A 19,677-nucleotide genomic window follows, 5' to 3' on the forward strand; every position below is an offset into this window, starting at 1 on the left:
TGGGGCAATTTCAAGCGTATCAACATTCGCATCATGGGAGTTCCGGAAGGAGAAGAGTGAGAGAGAGCAAGGAATTGAAAACCTATGTAAAAAAATGATGGAGCCCTAGCCAGTTTGGCTCAGTGGATAGAGCGTTGGCCTGCGGACTGAAGGGTCCCAAGTTTTATTTTGGTCAGAGGCACATGCCTGGGTTGTGGGCTCAATCCCCAGTAGGGGGCATGCAGGAGGAAGCTAATCAATGATTCTGTCTTATCATTGACTAGAGGCCCAGTGCATGAAATTCATGCATGGGTAAGGCCCCTAGGCCTGGCCAGCAATCAGGGATAATCAGGTTCCCCACCTCCTCCTTCCCTTGCCGCCCACATGCTACCACTACGCGGTTCCCCCTGCCTTCCCGCCTCCTCCTTCCCTTGCTCCCTCAGCGCCCTGCCGCCGCCACCACTGGTTGCCCACCATGTTCCATGACGACCCCTGGTAGTCAATGCATGTCATAACGAGTGATCGAACTCCTGTTCTCCCGGTCAAATTCCCAAAGGGACACTTGGCATATTAGCCTTTTATATATACAGATGTTTCGATCTCTCCCTCTCCCTTCCTTTCTAAAATCAATAAAAATACATTTTAAAGAAACTGATGGAAAACTTCCCTAACCTGGTGAAGGAAACAGACATGAAAGTCCAGGAAGCACAGAGGGTCCCATACAAGATGAATCCAAAGCAGCCCACACCAAGACTTATCATTATTAAAATGCCAAAGGTTAAAGACAAAAAGAGAATCTTAAAAGCAGCAAGAGAAAAACACTTAGTTACTTACAAGGGAACTCCCAAAAGATTGTGAGCTGATTTCTCAACAGAAACTTTGCAGGCTAGAAGGTTTTGGTAAGAAATATTTAAAGTGATGAAAAGCAAGGATCTAAAACCAAGATTACTCCACCCAGCAAAGCTATCATAAAATAGAAAGATAAAGAGCTTCCCAGATAAGCAGAAGCTAAAAGAATTCATCACTACCAAACCAGTATTACAAAAAATGTTAAAGGGTTTTAAGATTTAAAAGATTAATAATAAAATGTAATAACTACATATCTGTCAGTAATTACTTTATTTATTTATTTATCTGTATATATTTTTGTTAATTCTCAACCAAGGATATTTTTCCATTGATTTTTAGAGAGAGTGGAAGAGAAGGGGAAAGACACACAAAAAAGAAATATTGATAGGAGAGACACACAGTGATTGGTTGCCTCCCGTATGGGCCCTGACCAGAGCCAGGGACTGAGCCTGCAACCTAAGTATGTGCCCTTGACCGCAATTGAACCTGAGACCCTTCAGTCTGCAGGCTGGCGCTCTCTCCACTGAGCCAAACCAGCGAGGGCTTTATTTCTATTTTATTTTTTAAACATCTTTTATTGATTTTTAGAGATAGAGGAAGGGAGAAGGATAGAGAGATAGAAATATCGATGACAGAGGAACATCACTTATCTAGCAACTTGGGCATGTGCCCTGACCAGGAATTGAACCAGTGATTTCTTGGTTCCTGGGTTGACACTCAACCGCTGAGCCACACTGGCCGGGCAGTCAATAATTACTTTAAATGCTCCAATAAAAAGACATATGGAGGCTGAATGGGTAAGTAACAACACAAGACCCTTACATATGCTGTCTACTAGAGACTCAATTCAGATAGAAAGTAAAGGGATGGAAAAAAGATATTTCATGAAAATAGAAACAAACAAAAAGCTGGGGTAACAATAAATACACCAGACAAAACAGACTTTATCACAGACAATGGTGATTGCCAGAGGGAAAGGGGTTGGGAGGAGGTACAAGAAGGTAAAGAGGGGATAAATGGTGATGGAATGAGACTAGACTTGGGGTGGCAAACACGCAATACAATATACAGATGACGTATTCTAGAATTCTATACCTGGAATCCATATAATTTTATTAACCAATGAATTTTATTACTCCAATAAATTCAATTAAAAAAACCACTGACTTGTAAAAAAAACAAAACACAGGCTATATAACAAGAGAAAAAGAAGGACCCAGCAATTCCACATCTGGATATTTATCTGAAGAAACCCAAAACAATAAATAAAAGATATATGCACCCATATGTCCACTGCAGCATTATTTAGCCCAATATGAAAGCAACCTAAGTGTCTATCAATAGATGAATGGGTACAGAAGTACACATATATAATGGCATACCCTGCCATAAAAAAGCATGAAATCTTGCCATCTACGACAACATGGATGGACACAGAGGGTATTGTGCTGAGTGAAGTAAGTCAAACAGAGGAAGACAAATACTATATGATTTCACTTATGTGTGGAATCTAAAAAATAAAATAAACAAACAAGCAGAACAGAAACAGAACATTCTGACAATTGTCAGATGGGAGGAGGCTGGGGAGCTGGGTGAAGAAGGTGAAGGGATCAAGAAGTAAAAATTGATAGTTACAGAAAAGTCAGGGGGATGTAAAGTACAGCATAGCTGATATAGTCAATAATATTGTAATAACTATGTATGGTGATGGGTGGGTACTAGATTTATTGGGGTGATCACTTAATAAGTTATATTAAAAAGAGAAGAAGAATGATGATTTCCCTGAAGTCAGTGATTCCAATTCTGTCCTTACCATAAAGAAAAAAACGTTGGAACTTCCCAAGAATATGTCTACCAAGAGGTATTATCACCTGTCATTTATAATAACAAGAAACTAGAACTTAAATGTCTAAGAATAGAAGGAATACTATGAATTTACCTAATATCAAGTCAAAACTCAATGATGGGGAAAACACAATATATTGTTCAGTGGAAAAAACACACATAAAAGAGTAAATATAGTATAGTCTCAATTCGGTTAAAAAAACAAAAACAAATGGGAGATCTAATATACACATATACATGCATGTACACACAAACATGGCATAGGATAAAAAGACTAGGAGAAAATGTACCAAAATCACTAGCTGTCTGAGTGATAAAGTTATGGGTAATCTCTATTTCCTCCTTTTTCTGTATAAACCAAATTTCTAAATAAATATTGTATTGTTACACCATGATTATTTGTCTGTCTTACAGTTGATTTATCTAAAAGAACAAGTCTTTGACTTATCAACCAACCACCCATCCAATCTCCTCTCTATCCATCTACCCAATCAACCATCCATCCATCCATCCATCCATCCATCCATCCATCCATCCAGGCAACTGCAGTCTTGAGGCATTTTTGCTTGACCAGGTGAGTATGGGCCCTCTGGCCTGGAGCTGAGGGGCCAGCCCCTGTATAGCTTGGGAGCTGCCAGTACCTTGTAGCTGACTTGCACAACCTGGATAAAGATGGAGAGGGGCAGGCAGAGGAGAATGTCGCTGACAAGAGCCCAGCCGAAGCCGAAGTCCCTGTAGATTGGGATGGGAGGGACGTAGCGTGTCCATGAGGCTTCATCCACATATACTATGAGAAAACCAGAGACAGGGTCCAAGTCATGATGGTGGTATCACCTTCTAGTAGGTCTTGGTTCTCTCTTACCACAAACTTTGATAAAATCCTACTTGTCAGGCAGGAAGCCCAGAGGTTCAGAAAGTTTGTGATCGGGGCAGTGCAGAGATTCTGCCAGTTCAGCCCACAAGAACAAGAAACCATCATGACTCCCCCTTTGGGTCCGCTGCTGCCGGCCTGCCCTGGGTCATCTCACCTTTCTCCGAGGGGAGCTCCACTTCAGCCTCCAGGGCTTCTTCATCTTGGTTGTCCTTTGATGGGGCATCAAAGGAGGCCTCCAAGTCTTTTCCGGAGGAGGGCGGGGCTCCGGTCCTGCCCGGCTCCTGCTTTCCTGCTCTTTCACTGCTGAGGCCCTGCTTCTCTTCCGTGTCGCCGGCAGGGTGCCCGTAGATCAGGTACCACAGAAACCTGTGGACCACCCGCAGGCGAGCCATTTTGGGCAGAAATCCTATAGATCGCCCAAGTCCAGGAACTGAGGCAAGAAAGGGGGAAGGCAGTGCTTGAAAAGCCCGATTCAAATCAGTTCAATTCCCTAGAAAACTGTTGTGTGCCACTATGTCTCAGGTGGCAGGGAGACAGAAATGTTCTTACTCTCGTGGAAGTTACTTTCTAGTGGGAAAGGGCAGACAATACCAAAATCCTAAATAAAAAAATACATCAGATGGAAATAGCTGGTGCAGAAAATAAAGCGAGGAAGGGACGGGGAGGAGGACTGTAATTCTACACAGAGGCCAGGAGAGGCCTCACGGGGAGAGGCCTGAGGGAAGGCCACAAGTCCTCACTGGGCAGACCATACAGAGAACCTGGGCTGTCAACCCAGGGTAATGCAAGGTGCCTGACACATTCGAGGAAGGGCCACAGGCTGGAATGACAGGGTGGAGCAAGGGAGGAGAGCACAGGAGGTGAGCCAGAGTGTAATGGAGGAGGGAGCCACCATGAGGGCCCGGCATACCTCCATTTAGAACTGTCCTGACGGGGGTTGTGCAAAATATTCCAAAATCTAGGTTCTTTTAAAGTATCTTATTTCTTTGTTGATACAAATAAAGTGTTCCTTCTTTCCCCAGCAAGAGGGCGGTAAGGACAGTGAGTAGAGGCCCCTCCTCCCGGCCAGCCTAGCCCATCTACTCAGGTGCACGTGCTGTGCAGCTGCGCGCACCGTGCCGCGTTTCCTCTCCGCCTGCACCCTCTAACTATGAAACCTGGAGAGTGAAGGCCATGCTGTGTGACTGCAGCCTTCAGAAAGGAAGTCACGCAGGTGGCTCTTCTGCTGGAGTCCCGGGTCTAGGACACTTTCTGCCTGACAGAGCCTGTGCCCTGGTAAGCTGCCTTTGCCCTCACCACCAACACGCGTTTGTGACTAGGAGAGGAACAACGAGGCACTGGATTATAAAGTCCTGCCACTGCACTTGACCCCACACATTTACATTAGAGCGCTTATGGGGGATGAGGGAGGAGCCAGCTCTGTTAGAGACCCGACTCTGAGAAAAGTATACGAATGCTCAAACTCGCCAATGGCTGTAACTACCAGAAGGCTCGTGGGGTCAGCAGAGGTAGAGATTTTCTGAAATAGAATATTCCAGCCCAAGGGTAGTTAGCAAAAGAAATTAATCTTTGTGAATAATTCCTCATGTTGGGATTTAGAATAGTTTCTTTTTTTAGAGAGAAAGGGAGAAGGAGAGCGAGAGAGATTGATGTGAGAGAGAAACATCGATCAGCTGCCTCCTATATGCACCCCCACAGGGTATCAAATCTGCAACCTGTGTATGTGCCCTCACTGGGAATCAAACCTGCAACCTTTCTGTATATGCGATGATGCTCTAACCGAGTGAGCCACACCAGCCAGGGCAGGATCTAGCATAGTTTCATCTGAGTCTTGCAATAGCCTTGTGAGGTATATTGGGCAAGAATCATTTCCATCTTGCAGATAGGGAAACTGATGCCAGTGGAAGTCATGTGACCAGCCCACATGACCCAGCCAGTAATTCAGACCTCACTCCCTGACTGCAGTCCAGTGCTTAAATGTACACCAAGTGACTCAAAGGGCATCATGCAAACAACCAAGGAAACACAATTAGACATTGACAAGAAGTTGCTTTTTACCTACTACAGGGTTGTAATTTTTAAGCTGAGTTATGCCCATTTTCTCATCCGTTTTTTTCACCCGTCCGCTCTCTGGTTTAGAGCAATCATTCGGCTGAGAGTCTCCTGATCCACTCGGGTCCTCTTTTCCTTGACCTTCTTCTTTGGCCTCCCCTTTAGGCACTGCAGACTGGGGCACTTTAAGCCTGCAGACCAAGCGCGAGCCAATGTTATGGTGAGAAAACCAAGGGCTGAGAGAAAGGACACGGTTTGTCCTCATGAATCAGATGAAGCCATTTGGTCCTGAGGCCTCAAACTCAACTGCCCTAGAGGCCTGGCAGGTGTTTTAAATGAATAAGATGTGCCAGGTCACTAGACACTTGGGAATGATGAGGACTGTGGTGACCTGGAGAGTGCACCCCCGCCTACGGGGCAGCTGTGAGAAAGGGAGCCTGACAGACCAGGTCCTCTGATACTGCAGAAATGCCAGAAATCAGGAAATTAATATGAAATTAATTGGCACCTGATTCAAAGTACACGTGGCCAATGTATGGCAAGACACACAAGCCAGGCCTCTGCTCATCCACAGGCCACCTGTGGTTCAGACCCAGCTATGAAGTCTCTCCCATCCCTATAAGTTTCTTTCCCTCCATTAGATGATTTATGGGCAGAGCTAGAGAGGACGTCAGGAAGGCAACTAGAATCGTTCTGAGCCATTATGAGGTGGAGCAAGTTTCACACATCACAGGGCCTGTGACTCGGAGTGCTCTGTCCACAATTAGGATAGAATAAAAAATGTAAGGATTTTCTTTTTTCTTAAAGAATCCAGATATTGATCCTTGTCATACTAGGGGGTCATGACCACAAAGCCCAACCAAGTGAATTCACTGAGAGCACACGAGACTAAACAAAGTTTTTGTGAAAATGGCTGCAGAATGAAGACAGAACCGGGCGGCTTCCCGTGCATTCCTGTGGGTGCTGCTACTCACCTGTTTGCTGAGCTTGAATTGGAGATCCGGAACCGAACCTGCTCAATGGCACTTCTCACCAGAGGGTCGTTCTGGTCCATGGATGGGTGCACTACCAGATCCACCTGCAGAGAGAGGGCAGTGTCCCCAAGGGTGGGAAGAGCTCAGGGAGACTGAGCTCCACAACTCGGCTCCCTGGTGGAGTGCTGGTTACCCCGTTCATGAACCTTTCTTAAAGACAGTTATGAGACCGAAGCAAAGTGCGCCGTGAACCGTTTCCCATTGTCAAAATCCCTCCGCTCATCAAGCGACCAAGTTCTGCCATCAGTAGTGCGCTGCTCTGCTCAGGAGAGGAATTCTGGCCTAGAAAGAGCCGTCTTCCCTGCAGTGCCCTCGCTGGGTGTCACGGCCCTCTGGTCTCACATCTACCTGGTGGGCTGTTCCCTATGCCCCGCTCCTGCTATCTGAGAATGTTCCAGAAGTGCTTGTGAATCCTGAGGGCTTCCATCTGGAAAAGGTAAACGCCTTCATTAATCTCCCCTCGCTGAGTGCCGCTGTGGGACTCCTGCCAGGTGCGCTTCTAAACAAATTGGCAGAGGATTTAGAGCTGCTTTTGTTGTTTTAGCTTTTCCGAGGTGCTGCAGCTGAGCAGTTAGGGTGGTTACCACCTCCGGAGGGATAACTGGAGGACGAATGGAAATGACCTGGAACTGAGCAGAGGGTGTGGGGTGACAGCTGTGCAGGACACAATGGCCAGGCACCTGGACAGCCAGGCTTCCTCTCTGTCTGTCACTGGCAGGGGAGAGCAAAGTGAGGTTTTCTAAATGGCTAACTCTGATCAGCAGGCTGCGAGCCAAAAATGACTGGAAAGAGGGTCATAGGGAATAGGCAGCAACGCCTCATGTTTTAGAAAACAAAACACCAAAAGCTGCCTTGGCTCAGTCTCCTCTGCTCCTCATTTGTGAAATGGGAACCCCTCCCTCAGGCCCTGCCAACTTTTGTGTGGTTTTGTGAGGCTCAAATGAGAGACAGCGAGGGAGCACCCAGGGAATGTAAACGCATGGCACAAATCCAAAGCATTCCTATTTCCCCACTTTCCACAGCCAAATGGCACAGCCAACTTTCCACAGGCCCAACGGGCAGGTGGCCAGATGCGGAAGCCAGGGCCAAGGCTGGTGCTGGGGCAGAGCAACTCTGGTCCGCATGCTCCAGGAGACCGGGGGGTAGCCTGTGACAGCCCAGGCTCCGGGTGCCAGCGTATTCTGGAGGCAGATGTACAATATGCAACCCTTTCCAGCTGGAAAAGTGGGTACCATGGAGTGGCACCACTACAGTGGTGCAGTCAAACCTTGGTTCTCGAAATCTCCCATCTTAAACAATTTGGTTCTCTACCAAGTTGTTGGGAGTGGGGTGAGGGTGGGGGATGTTTCCGTTGTTGAACAAAACTTCTGTTCTCAACCTGACAACCCCTTCTTGTTGGTACATTAGCATGACAAAAAGCATTTCTCAGGCCACAAACAAAGGAGAATTCGAGTCAGTTTAACACTACACCTCCTCTTATTAACATCTCGGGAAATTGTGCTGTCAATATTTTTGTGTTTATTTGCACAATTTTAAAACAAAGAGGCCATCAAGAGTGCTGATGTTAAGAGTATGAAAGTGTAACAAAACAATGATTACAGGCAATTGAAGAGGCAGAAAAATTGCTGTTGATTTGGATAAACAAAAAGTAGTTAGCCTGTGAGAGCACTTGGGAGGCGATGGTAAGTGAAAAAGTGAAGATGCTGCACACTAACCTCCTAAAATCCACCCCTGTAACCAGTGCTGAAAGGGATTCGTTTAAGGCCAGTAGGGGTAGAAGGCCAGCAGGGGCTGGTTCGATAAATTTAAGTAATGTTTGTTATAGATTAAATAGACATTAGACATAGTGTGTGTAAGAGAAGTTAAAATAGGAAATCATTTGGGAGTCGAATGATTTAATTCAATTTACGTTATTCCTAATAGGGAAAAAATGATTCAGTTTTCGAACAAAATGCTTTTGAATAGCCTTCCGGAACGAACTGAGTTCGAGAACCGAGTGTACTTGTGGCAAGAGGTCCCCGGTCTGGGCACCTTCATCTTGGAGTCCTCGTTGCACTTGCTCCCACCCCCACCCCTGTCCCACTCACCCCAGTTCTGCCTGCTAGTTATGGGCCAAATAGGAATTGGAAACACAGGGGATACCGCTGTCAGACTGCCCCTCTCCATGACTAGATGGGGTAAGGCTTTCTTGCCCTCAATTTCTGCCCAGACAGGTCTTTCCCCTGTGAAACCTCTGCTCTGTGAAGACCAACAGAAATCAGAGGTGTTGCAACTGATGGGCTTTTGTCCTTCCACGGGAGACAGCAGCAGAAGGCCTCCTGCCACCGCTTCAGGGGCTGAGTGGCAGGCTGCTGGGGATGGGAGAGGAACACGGTCAAGGGGACTCACAGCAGACATAAAGATCGATGAGTGCTGTCAACGCAGAATGGCAGAAAATGTGTTTCTGAAGTCATTTTTTGTACTGCTCTTTTCAAATTTCAATGTCTCAATAAATAAAGTAAAAAAACTGAAATGACCTTGCCAGCTTATTAAGAAAACAAAACATCAAAGCAGAGCTCTCTTAAGGCAGAGATTTAAAGTGCAGTCAGAAAAAAAGACCAGGAAATTACAAGTGACTGTCCCCGCAGCACCATTCCCTTTGGTCCCAGTGCCCAGCTGGGCTCTCAAATTATTCTGACCCTGAAAAATTTATGCCTTAGACTATGTGCAAAGTCACTGAGCTACAGTTGCTATGGGAATGGCCCCAAACTTTAAATTGTACAGAAACAGATAAATTGAGACAGAAGAGATATGTTGTTCCCATCGGATAAGCACAGCAGTGCAAGCTAACTGAGCCACAGCCATCATTTCCTCTGGGAGATGTTTCCTCCGATCTCTGTGGAAAATGTTCTTGCTGCTTAGTCTACATTTTCCACCTCCTAAGTGCTGCTTAATTACTCCCCACGCTACGCTGCTGAACGTCCATATGCCTCAGTTTCCCTCCTCTCTTCCACGGCTGGACACCTGCCATGGGCGGCACGTGCTGCTCTACGATCCAATTACATTATTTTTCTCTTCTGTTTCCAGCTTCCACAGAAAGATGGGATGAACCCTGTTCCCCAAATTAGGAGGCATAACAGGAAATTCCGAGTGACTGACAACAAAGGAATGAGAGAGATAGAACAAGGATATGAGAAGCTGGACAAGGAAACTTGCAGCAGTTGGCTCTGCAGGCATCCGGAGAGCCCGTGGTTACCTTCTTCTTGATGCCATCTTGGATAACCGTAGTCCGATACAGTCTCAAGAGCCCTTCCTCAGACAGGTTCCGCACCAGGCGGACAATGGACTTCTTACAGCACTTGGTGGACACGCCTTCCTGCTTCTCCTGATCCATGATCATTTTCTGAATCCTGGGGCATCACAAAATAAGCAGTTAATATTTCCAACCTCAACATAGAAGGCCATTCCCAACCCAGGCAATTGAGACATGCCTAATGGCATCCAACAGAAATTGGGGGAGAATTAAAGGGGGTTTCACCATTGAAAGGCTGACTCCTTGAGATAAAGATCATCTCTCTTGGGAATAAATAGTTGGCTAAAGACAAGCCACCATTTGCAGCAGCTTCACATTCTGGGCTTCTCACCAGGAACTCAAGAGATTACAGGATTTGTGATGCGATGGCAGGGAAGCTGGGAGCCATGATGGCAACCTCTGGACGAAGTCTCTGTGCCAATTTAACACCCAGCGAGGAATGCTCCAGCTTACCACTGCTGACACTTCAGATTGGAAGCTCTTTTTGATTCCTCTCCTCATTTACCTTACCCTCTAGAGGAGGGGCGGGGAAACTTTTTTCTGCCAAGGGCCACTTGGATATTTCTATCATTCATGGGTCATACAAAATTATCAACTTAAAAATTAGTCTGCTAGCCCTAGCTTGTTTAGCTCAGTAGATAGAGCATCGGCCCTCAGACTGAAGGGTACTGGGTTCGATTCCTCTCAAGGGCAAGTATCTTGGTTGCAGGCTCGATCCCTGGCCCTGTTCGGGGTGTGTGGAAGTGTCAACCAATCAATGTCTCTCACATCGATGTTTCTCTCTGTCTCTCCCCCTCGCTTCCACACTCTCTAAAAATCAATGGGAAAATATACTTGGGTGAGGATTAACAATAACAACGAATTAGCCTGCTATATGTAGTAAAACATTTAATTAATTCACTTCTAATGGCTTGGCAGAGCCAGACCCAATGATTTTGTGGGCCTTATACAGCCCAGGGGCTGGACGTTCCCCACCCCTGCTCTAGATCTTACTGAGTTACTATGGCGATGTTTCTAGATCACTGATGGGAATGGCAGGGACAGTAGGGACATTTGTCCAAACCCGTCACTGCACCAAAGAAGGGAGCTCGGCAGTAGTGTCTGCAGATGGCCTCCCCATTGCCTAGAGAGGTCACGGCCTTGACTCAGGTGCCTTTCATGCTGGGTGCCTCAGGAGCCATGAAGATGCCGCCCAGGAGGTGGTGGTAACAGCAGTTGGAAGGACCAAACCAGAGTGCAGAGCCTCTCCATGAACAGAGGCACCCCAGCACGGAAGTTCTACTTGTGTCTCTTATTTCTGCTTTCTTGTGAGATTCTAGCCGATGCCACTATCTGCCTAAGTTTCTTCTTTCCCCTTTGCTGCCACGAAGTTTCCAAGGAGGGAGAAAGGCGCATGCTGTTCCCCCAGGACTTCCGGCTCACGCTCAGTCTCCACTCCCTGTCATGTACTGATGTTCCTCAATGTCCACACTTGTCAAATCACAAGAACAAACTAAATCCTTTCTACTACAAGGAACACCATGATCTATACAGGGAGGCTCTCGGCCATTTCTGCCCTTGTGATGACTACCTGGCCTGAGATTTATCCCTAGTGCGAGACCGACAGACTCCTTACGTGAATAAGCTCTCGATTAAGCGGAGGTTGGTGACGGCTTCTATGATCAGATTCCTGCGTTTCAGCAGTCGGTAAGTTTCGTGGGGTTTGTCTTGGCCTGGGCCGTGCTTCCCAGTCTTCTGGGAACTGCCACTCTCCTAGAACAGGGACCAAAAGCACAAGAATACGATGGGCTCAGCACAGTTTGGGGGGCAGACACCACTCCTGTGGCATACTTTCCCTCCTTAGGGAACTTCTATGCCCTGTTTCAAGAAGGAAGCCAAGAGGACTATTTCCCCAGCAGGATCCACCCCCCACTACTTCAGGGCCGTGAAACAACAAAGGCATCTGCAGCAGACGGCCTTGGAACTCTATGGAGACTGTAAAACTGCTCTTTGTTTTGGAAGATGAGGCATGTACTATGGCACCCCCCGAAGCAGCACAAAGCAGACGCTCAATTTTCCCTGGGTCCTCCCCCAAGAAACTGACATACTGAGCACAGCTCCAAGCCAGTCACTCTATAAAGCTTCTGTTCATCACAAATTCCCATTTTACGAAAGAGGAAACCAGGGCTCAGTGGGGCGAAGTAACCGTCCAGGTCACAGAGCACAGAGCGTGAATGTGCGCCAGGACAAGTTATGCCCCATGGGCTTCTGACTCCAAATGTAGGAAGTCACGGGAAATCTCTCTGGGAATAAAAGACAGAAGCAGCTTGCCCGAGGGAAATTAGGATGAGGTGAGGGAAAGAGGAAGGAGAAAAAAGATCATTTCTCCCTCTTATTCCTGCCAAAACGCTCACTTCTCTCTCACAGCTCCTTTCTGTCCTCTAGGAGCCTAAATGAACTTGCTCCACCAGCTCTCTCAGATCAAATATGGTACAGCTGAAATGTGCACCTGCCGTGAAAGGAAATTCCAACTCTAACATACTTCTTGCAAACCACTTGGCACAAATCAGCGCCACACGGCAGCCCAGGGCCTGTTCTCTGGAGGCCCCTCGCTCGGAGTGGCGCTTTCAGGAGGACGAGAATGCGCTGGAGGAGGCCGCTCAGGGCTGGTGTCACAACAGATCGCTGCCCTGCCTTTTGCGGGAGCTCCAGGAGGCACAGCTCTTCCGTTCAGGCAGAAAAGCTCGAGGGCCCAGGAGTGGCACAAAGACCTTTGTTCTCTCTTGCATTTCAGAGCAAACATTTGGAGAACACGAGTAAATGTGGCCACACTTGAGTGGGCTGCTGGAGAGCCACGTTAGAGCAGGCTCTGATGGGGGCCTGAGGGTAGTCCATCTCACGCCCCTCTCCTCAGCAAGTACAAGGATGTGATCCTGCCAATACTCTGGCAACAAACTTCTAAGAGGAAGAGAAAGAGCTGAGTGAGGAAGCCAGCAACAGGAGTTCTAGGGCGTGCAGGGAGACGCGTGGGCCTGATTAGAAGTGGGAGGAGGAGGAGGCAGGCTGGGATCCACTTGCATGCAAGCCTAGGCTCTTCGATTAGACAATACCAGTCATGACTCGACAGTGAGGAGGCATGGCATCCAATGCACAGGAAAGGGACGAAAGGTTTTAGAAAAATCCAGAAAGCCTTTCCCACCCTCCACCCCAATCCTTCTGCAGCCGGGAGAGTAACAGCACAGGACTCCATACAGAAAGGGAGAGGCAAGGGAGGGGGTGGGAACTGCACACAGGAGGGTTCTAATTCTCAGTGTCATGAACTGGGCAGGCACCTCACCCAGTTCCTAGAGCCCCACTGTCCTCCTCCCGGACCAGAGCTGACACTTACCTCACAGGGCTGCTGTGAAGCCTGAACAAAACAGCAGCGGTAGCATCCAAAGCCGCCCTGATCATAGGTCTGTTCTCTGCTGGGAGCCTCCCCCTCTGACCCTGTGTTTCTAATGTGCAGGAGGCGCCACCATTATCTGAGGCAGTTTCAGGTGGCTAAGGACAGCGAACTGAATCACTTGTCTTTTAATCTAATTACATTGATGAAAAGGCATTGGTTTGATTGTACTGTGTCTTTAACCCTCTGACATACAACAGTATTTGGCCCAAATGTACCAATATAGTTTTATTTTCATTACATCTATCTTATGGTTTATCTCTTTTTATAGTAATGATGTTGGCCTTTTGTCTGCAGCAGTTTCTCAATCCTGGCACTGCTGACATTTTGGGCTGGCTGAGTCGCTGCTGTGGGCTGTCCTGCACATTCTGGGATCTGTAACAGCACCTCTGGCCTCTCCCTGCTAGATGCCAGGAGCACCCTCTCCCCCAGGTCATGACAATTAAAAACATCAAATTTTGGTGCAAAATTGGGCCAGAGTGAGAACCACTCATCTAAACTGGACATATACATTTCCCTCCAAAACAAATTTAAGTAGAAAGTGTAAGGTGTTGGAAATGTAACAACTCTAGATATGAGTGCAGGTGACGTGTGGTGGGTGAGGCAAGGCTGCGTCAGGTGGTGTGTGGACGAGCGCCTGCGGCCTGGCAGGACCAAGCACTCGGCATCTGAGGCCTCTGAGGTTGTTGTGATCCTTAAGCACAGAACTGACAAGGCTGACGTCCACCTGCCGCAGGCTGCTTCCTGCAGAAGACGCACCCTCATGTGGGCACGCGCTCACCTTTGGGTTGTCAAGCCGGACCTCTTCGATCACAGCTATGTCGCCGCTGTTACTCTCCACGCAGTGGGAGCCGAAGGCCGAGGTGGTTTCTGAGGAGCTGCTGGTGTCCAGGAGGCTGTCGGCCCCGACAGAGCCCCGGTAGGCCCTCTCCTCAGCAGCCCCGGGGGAGGAGGTCGGCTGCTTCTTCAGCGGGTGCAGGTTTACTTTCCAGCCACCTGGAGGCAGCGTAGAAAGAATGAACTGCGGCCACATCAAGGGGAGAGCGAGAGGGGCCTCTCCACTTGGCAGCCAGCCCAGACCCACCCAGGCTAGAAGACCCACGTGCTCAGTGTGAAGATGGGGCAGTGAACCCAGCAAGCAGGGCGGTGCCCCCGCAGCTGGACACCTGATTTGAAAATCTGTCACCAGCACCACCCTCCACGCATTAGGAAAATGTCTTCTGTAACTAAACTGAAAGCCTGAGGGGTTCTTAGGTTGTTGGAGGGACTGGACTGAGGGAGCTTATGGGATTCCATCGCTTTAACAGTGAAAACACAAACCAAAGCATTGCCAAGGAGCCAGGAGACAGACTGCACGGCCGTCTCCTCTAAACTTATGACGTGACGTAGGTGACACCAGCAGGTCCCGAACTAGGACGGCACTGAGGACAGTCTCAGTGCCTGCTGAACCGAACAGGGTGTTTACTGAAGAAACCCAGAGCAAGGCGGATGGGCAGTAGCTCAGACCGAGGCACACGCGCCCGGCCGCGCCCCTGCTCCCACCCGAGCACCGTACCCTTGATGGGGGTGGAGTGATGAGGCTGGCTCCCGAGACTGGAGTTCAAGGAGGATTTCATGTCTCCCTGTGACCCTCTGCCTCTCCTTTTGCTGCCGCTGCTGCTGCCCTCCTCCTCGCTGTCCAGCTCAGAGAGGAAAGTGTCCTCTCCCTCAGGCGGGAGGGACTCCTCCGGCACCGAGGCCAAGCTCACGGTGGTCAGCAGCTCGCTGCGCGCCTTCTCCCTTTCGTACTGCCGGCTCAGGTCGCTCTCCTCTGCAAACGCGCAGGAGATGTACTTGGTGGTCCGCTGCCGCCCCTCGTCTTCCATGAATCCCTGTGAAGGTGAGATGTGTTTAATTATGTTCAAAAGAGGGTGTTGTTCACACAGGCATTCAGGTGGCCCCTGGGCCTGCGGTGTCCATTTCCTTATCATGCCTGCGTTCGCCTGTGTCTCCTCCACCTCACTGCCCGGGCCCCAGTCGGGCCTATGGATGCTCCCCCACAGGTCTCCTGCCGCGGCAGCCTCAGCTCCTGCGTCCACAGGCCTGTCGGAGAGTTTTCTCAATCGCAATCCTGAATGTGTGTCTGCTCTGCGAGACATGCTTTGCTAGGGACCTGCAGGTAGTCCAGTTCATGCCAGGCCCTAACTTGGTCTTCCACGTGCCCCCAGTGGCTGGCTCAGGACTAGGCCATAAAGAAATGGTTAGTAAGCAGTGAGGGTTTGCTATGTACAATTCAATGGTTTAGACCTGTGACCACAGACTGGAGAGTCAGGGCCCGGAGGTCACAGCTCCATTCAGCCACTGCATGGGGACTGATATGAGGTCATCACCAATCCACACTCACTCTATCCTCTAGGACAGGGCAGAGGGGCTCTCCCAGGGCCCTAAATGTCAGGAAGAGCAGCATTTTTTATATTCCGACCACATGTCATGGACAGTGCCAAGGGCCCTACAATCATTAGCTTCATTCTAATACTGCCCTCCAGCAAAGTGGCCAAAAAATTCAGAAGAAGAGAGTGAGGCACAAAGGGCTGAGACAGCAGGTCTGAGTTCTGAAAGGAGAACTCCAGACATGCCTAGTTAGCCAGCTCAGGCCCCAGGAGCCAGACAAGTAGCATAAAAAAGAGGGGGCCAGGAGGGCCTGTGGAGCCCTGAAGGGCACCTGCTTTGTCTGCAGGGGCGGCCGGAGGCTCTGTCGCGGCAGCTGGTGCCCCACACGGAAGGGGGGTACTGCCACATGTCCTGCTGACTTTCCAATGCTGACAACTCCTTCAGTTTTTAAGAAGTAAAAACTAACAAAACCACAGTATGGGGCCCCGGGCAGCATTTGCCGCCTCGAGAGACGGCAGCCCGTCAGTTTTCTGACCTGCTGAGACACTCCTTCAAGATCACACCGTGTGCACACCCAGACAGTGAATGGCCCGGAGGACTCGCGATGTTACCTTGACAGCTTTGAATCTTTGGAGAAGACGACACAGCATTCTTGCTTCCAGCTTTCCCACATTCATGGCTACTCGGATTTCAGCCTGGGAAATTCCTTTTGTGCCTCTGCGCTCAACTGTGTGAAACAATACACTTGAACCCAACCTCTGCAAAGGAGCCATTCCGCACCAGTCACGTCAATTCCCACCCACCTTTAAAGCAGGCATTTCAGCTCAATGACACCAACAAACAGAAGAAAACAAATGCCTCCTCTCTCCCCTCCCAACACTCTGAATACCACCACTAAGGCCAGTTTTCTTTTTTAATATATTTTTAAATTGATTTCAGGGAGGAAGGGAGAGGGAGAGAGAGAGAGAGAGAAACATCAATGAGGAGAATCATCGACTGGCTGCCTTCTGATGACCCCACAAAGGATCAAGCCTGCAACCCGTGCATGTGCCCTTGACCAGAATCGAACCCAGGGCACTTCAGTCCACAGGCTGATGCTCTATCCACTGAGCCAAGCCGGCCAGGGCTAAGCACCAGTTTTTAAGTGCTCACCATCCAAATGGCAAGTGATCAGCTTCTGATCTACTAAGTTCCAGCAGCAGGAAGTTAGCTCTTTCCCATGAATGGACTTTAGATAAATTTAATGAATCCCTTTAAAAAGCATCCCAATACTGTTTAGCTAAGAACTTCAACGTTTTCCCAGCCTTTCTCAGTGGACACAGAGGCGATGTGGATCACTGTCCTGTCACAGCTGTCCACCAGCAGGACTCTGGAAGGGATCATGCTAGGTGGCCCCGTCTACATGGCCAGCAGGTGGCTGTGCCTTAGCACTGGCTCCATCTAGTCTGTGGGCTCCTGCTGCTACATGGCCACGCCCAGTGCCGTTACTGTATCACTAAGAAGCCCTTCTGAACGGGCTGGGCTACTGGAGGCTGGCAACCCTAGGAAGGAGCCTGGCAGGAGCCACATCACCTGTGTCCACGCGAACTGCAGGGCAGACTTCCTGGCACAGCTCTTTGCTCAGAAATATCTTCCCCTTTATTTCCTGACTCACACACACTTGAGGCTACCAGATAAAGCCAATCTGGATAAAGGAGGTTTGCTGTATTGTACATGTAGAAAAAGAAATGCCAGGATGAAAAGAGGTGACCAGAATGTGTTCCCAAACTGAACTAGTAACATGCTAATGGTGGGGTGGAGAAGGTCCAGGGTGACCTTTCCCAAACTGTGTTCTGAGGAACCCATTCTGAGAGATGGGAACAGCTGATAAAAGCTGCCACTCAGCCTGTCAAAAATGCTGTGCTGACTTGCCAGTGTGTCTTTGTCCTGCGGCCGAATCAGCTCTCCGGCAGCCACCTCACCTTCTACTCTGTTCCCTCCCTACAGGGACCGGCAGCCACACCTACTATAATGGGGCACTGCTGTCTTACATGGATTTTAGGGGATCCAGAGGAAAGCTAAAGAATGAGGGGAGACATACCTTCCCTCCCCGCCCCCCACTTGTCACTGGAATTCTCAGCCTGCAGTGACTCCAGATCAATTTTAGAAGATGGTAGGTGGCTCTCAAATCTTCGAGTAATAAACTAACAGCTAATATTTTTAGTGCTTTCTACATACCAGGCTCTTCACCAAATGTTTTAATCCTAGTCCTCATTACATGCCATCGTGGGTATTATCCCCATTTTGCAGATGAGGGAACTGAGGCTTGGAGAACTTGCTAAAGTCATAGAGCTAACAAGTGGCAGAGCAAGGATTCAAACTCAAATCTGATCCAAAAGCCTACACCCTTCAAGGACCCATGGTGCCTCCTGCTGTGCTACAGCCTCCAGAGCGAAGCCCTCTTGACACACGGGCAAACATTTCTGCCTCCAACACTCAGGAGCCGCCCGCAAGCAGGTGTGAGAACGGGGCTTACTGAGTTCGTAGGTTTGCGTGAGCATATCCCGCTCGTACACGATGTCCACCGGGGGCACCGCCTTGGAGATGACCTCCTCGTCCTCATCGTCGTCCTGGTCGTCCTCGATCTTCCGTCTAAATTCCTTCAGCAGCTTCAGGCAGCGCACCATGACGTCGGTCCCTGGGAACACAGGCACGGCCTCCAGCAATGAGTGAACAGTGTTGGGGGAGGGCACTTCAGCAGAGAGAGACCCAGAGAGAGGACCCGCACAGCATGGAGTTTGACACTTTTAAAACTGCACGTCTTGGGGTACAAGACCTGAAAATTTACTCCGTAAAACTGCTCTTTGTTTTGGACATAATTAGTGAACAAAGAAATGCAAATGAGAGGAGAAATGACGTGCCCTGTCAGTCCTACTAAGTAAACAGCAGCCTCTGCTTGAAACATGCTCCAGGCCTGTCTTTTCCCACCGTAGTCGCCCCACCCCCCAGAACACTGCCCGGAGCACAGCAGGCACGCAGGCAGTACTGCTGACAGGATGAAAACCATCCTGTTCTGAGTGTGCCGATACCCACTACCAATAAAGGGTGGGCATTTCAGGAAGCCTTTCACCCAGTGATTCTAAGTGCAGACATTTAGTTCAAAAGAATAGTCAAAATGAGGTGAAAGCTGCCACCATAACAGACCCACACAGCACTCTGTGCAGCAACAGCTTTTATGCATAAAATAAAAGAAGGACGACGGGGACCAAGTGGTGGTACCCAGAGAAGCTTCCTCACACTGGGCTGGCTTCAAACCATCACACCGCACCTACGGTGGAGGCACAACGTAGGAAAAATGACAGTGAGTGCCCACGGCTGGAGAAGACAAAGGCACGAGGAAAAGCAACAATGCCTGACGCTTTACATGTGCTAACTTATTGGATCCTGTCAACGCCAGAAGGCCCTTCGCAGATGAAGAAACTGAGGTACAGAGGGGCCAATTATCCAACAGCTCGCCAGCGACAGGGGCCTAGTTGCTCAGGCAGGATCGCAGGTCCCCAACCTGGGAGAAGCGATTCTGCACTGAGGGGTCCTATGATACATGAGTGTGGAGGCAGAACACTGCCCGTCCAGGATGTCCGTGCCCTAACTCCTAGGACCTATGAACAAGTTATCTTCCATGGCAAAAGGGACTTGCAGGCGCGATGAAGGCTTTTGTGGTGGTGGCGGTGCTGGATTATCTGATGGGCCCCATGTAATACCCTTGTCAGAGGGAGGCAGGAGAAGAGTGAGACTGGAGGTGCTACGCTTCGCTGGCTTTGAAGATGGAGGGAGGGAACCTGAGCCAAGGCATGCGGGTGGCTTCTAGGAACTGGCAGAGGCCAGGGAATGGCCTCTCCCAGAGCCTGTAGACAGCTCGATTTCAGCCCAGTGAGACCCATTTCAGACTCTGATCTCCGGATTGTGGAATAATAAATTC

General features: G+C 49.1%; 1 protein-coding gene across 2 annotated transcripts in view; it reads right to left on the bottom strand.

Annotated features, from left to right (window-relative positions):
* Positions 1 to 19,677, bottom strand: part of GTF3C1 (general transcription factor IIIC subunit 1) — a 91,893-nt gene that overhangs the window by 31,293 nt on the left and 40,923 nt on the right. The window contains exons 7-16 of one of the 2 annotated variants that reach the window (XM_070413421.1): positions 18,235 to 18,396; positions 16,331 to 16,446; positions 14,905 to 15,220; positions 14,131 to 14,345; positions 11,541 to 11,677; positions 9,869 to 10,022; positions 6,574 to 6,677; positions 5,606 to 5,790; positions 3,702 to 3,977; positions 3,315 to 3,460 (exon numbers count right to left, since the gene is read on the bottom strand). In XM_070413421.1, the coding sequence (XP_070269522.1) occupies positions 3,315 to 3,460; positions 3,702 to 3,977; positions 5,606 to 5,790; positions 6,574 to 6,677; positions 9,869 to 10,022; positions 11,541 to 11,677; positions 14,131 to 14,345; positions 14,905 to 15,220; positions 16,331 to 16,446; positions 18,235 to 18,396 (1,811 nt within the window). The remainder of the gene's footprint in view (positions 1 to 3,314; positions 3,461 to 3,701; positions 3,978 to 5,605; positions 5,791 to 6,573; positions 6,678 to 9,868; positions 10,023 to 11,540; positions 11,678 to 14,130; positions 14,346 to 14,904; positions 15,221 to 16,330; positions 16,447 to 18,234; positions 18,397 to 19,677) is intronic. The other variant, XM_070413422.1, reaches the window with a different exon arrangement.

The sequence above is a fragment of the Myotis yumanensis genome, unplaced genomic scaffold (genome assembly GCF_028538775.1).
Source record: "Myotis yumanensis isolate MYYU_CA2020_CCGP unplaced genomic scaffold, mMyoYum1.0.hap1 SCAF_4, whole genome shotgun sequence".
NCBI lineage: Eukaryota > Metazoa > Chordata > Mammalia > Chiroptera > Vespertilionidae > Myotis > Myotis yumanensis.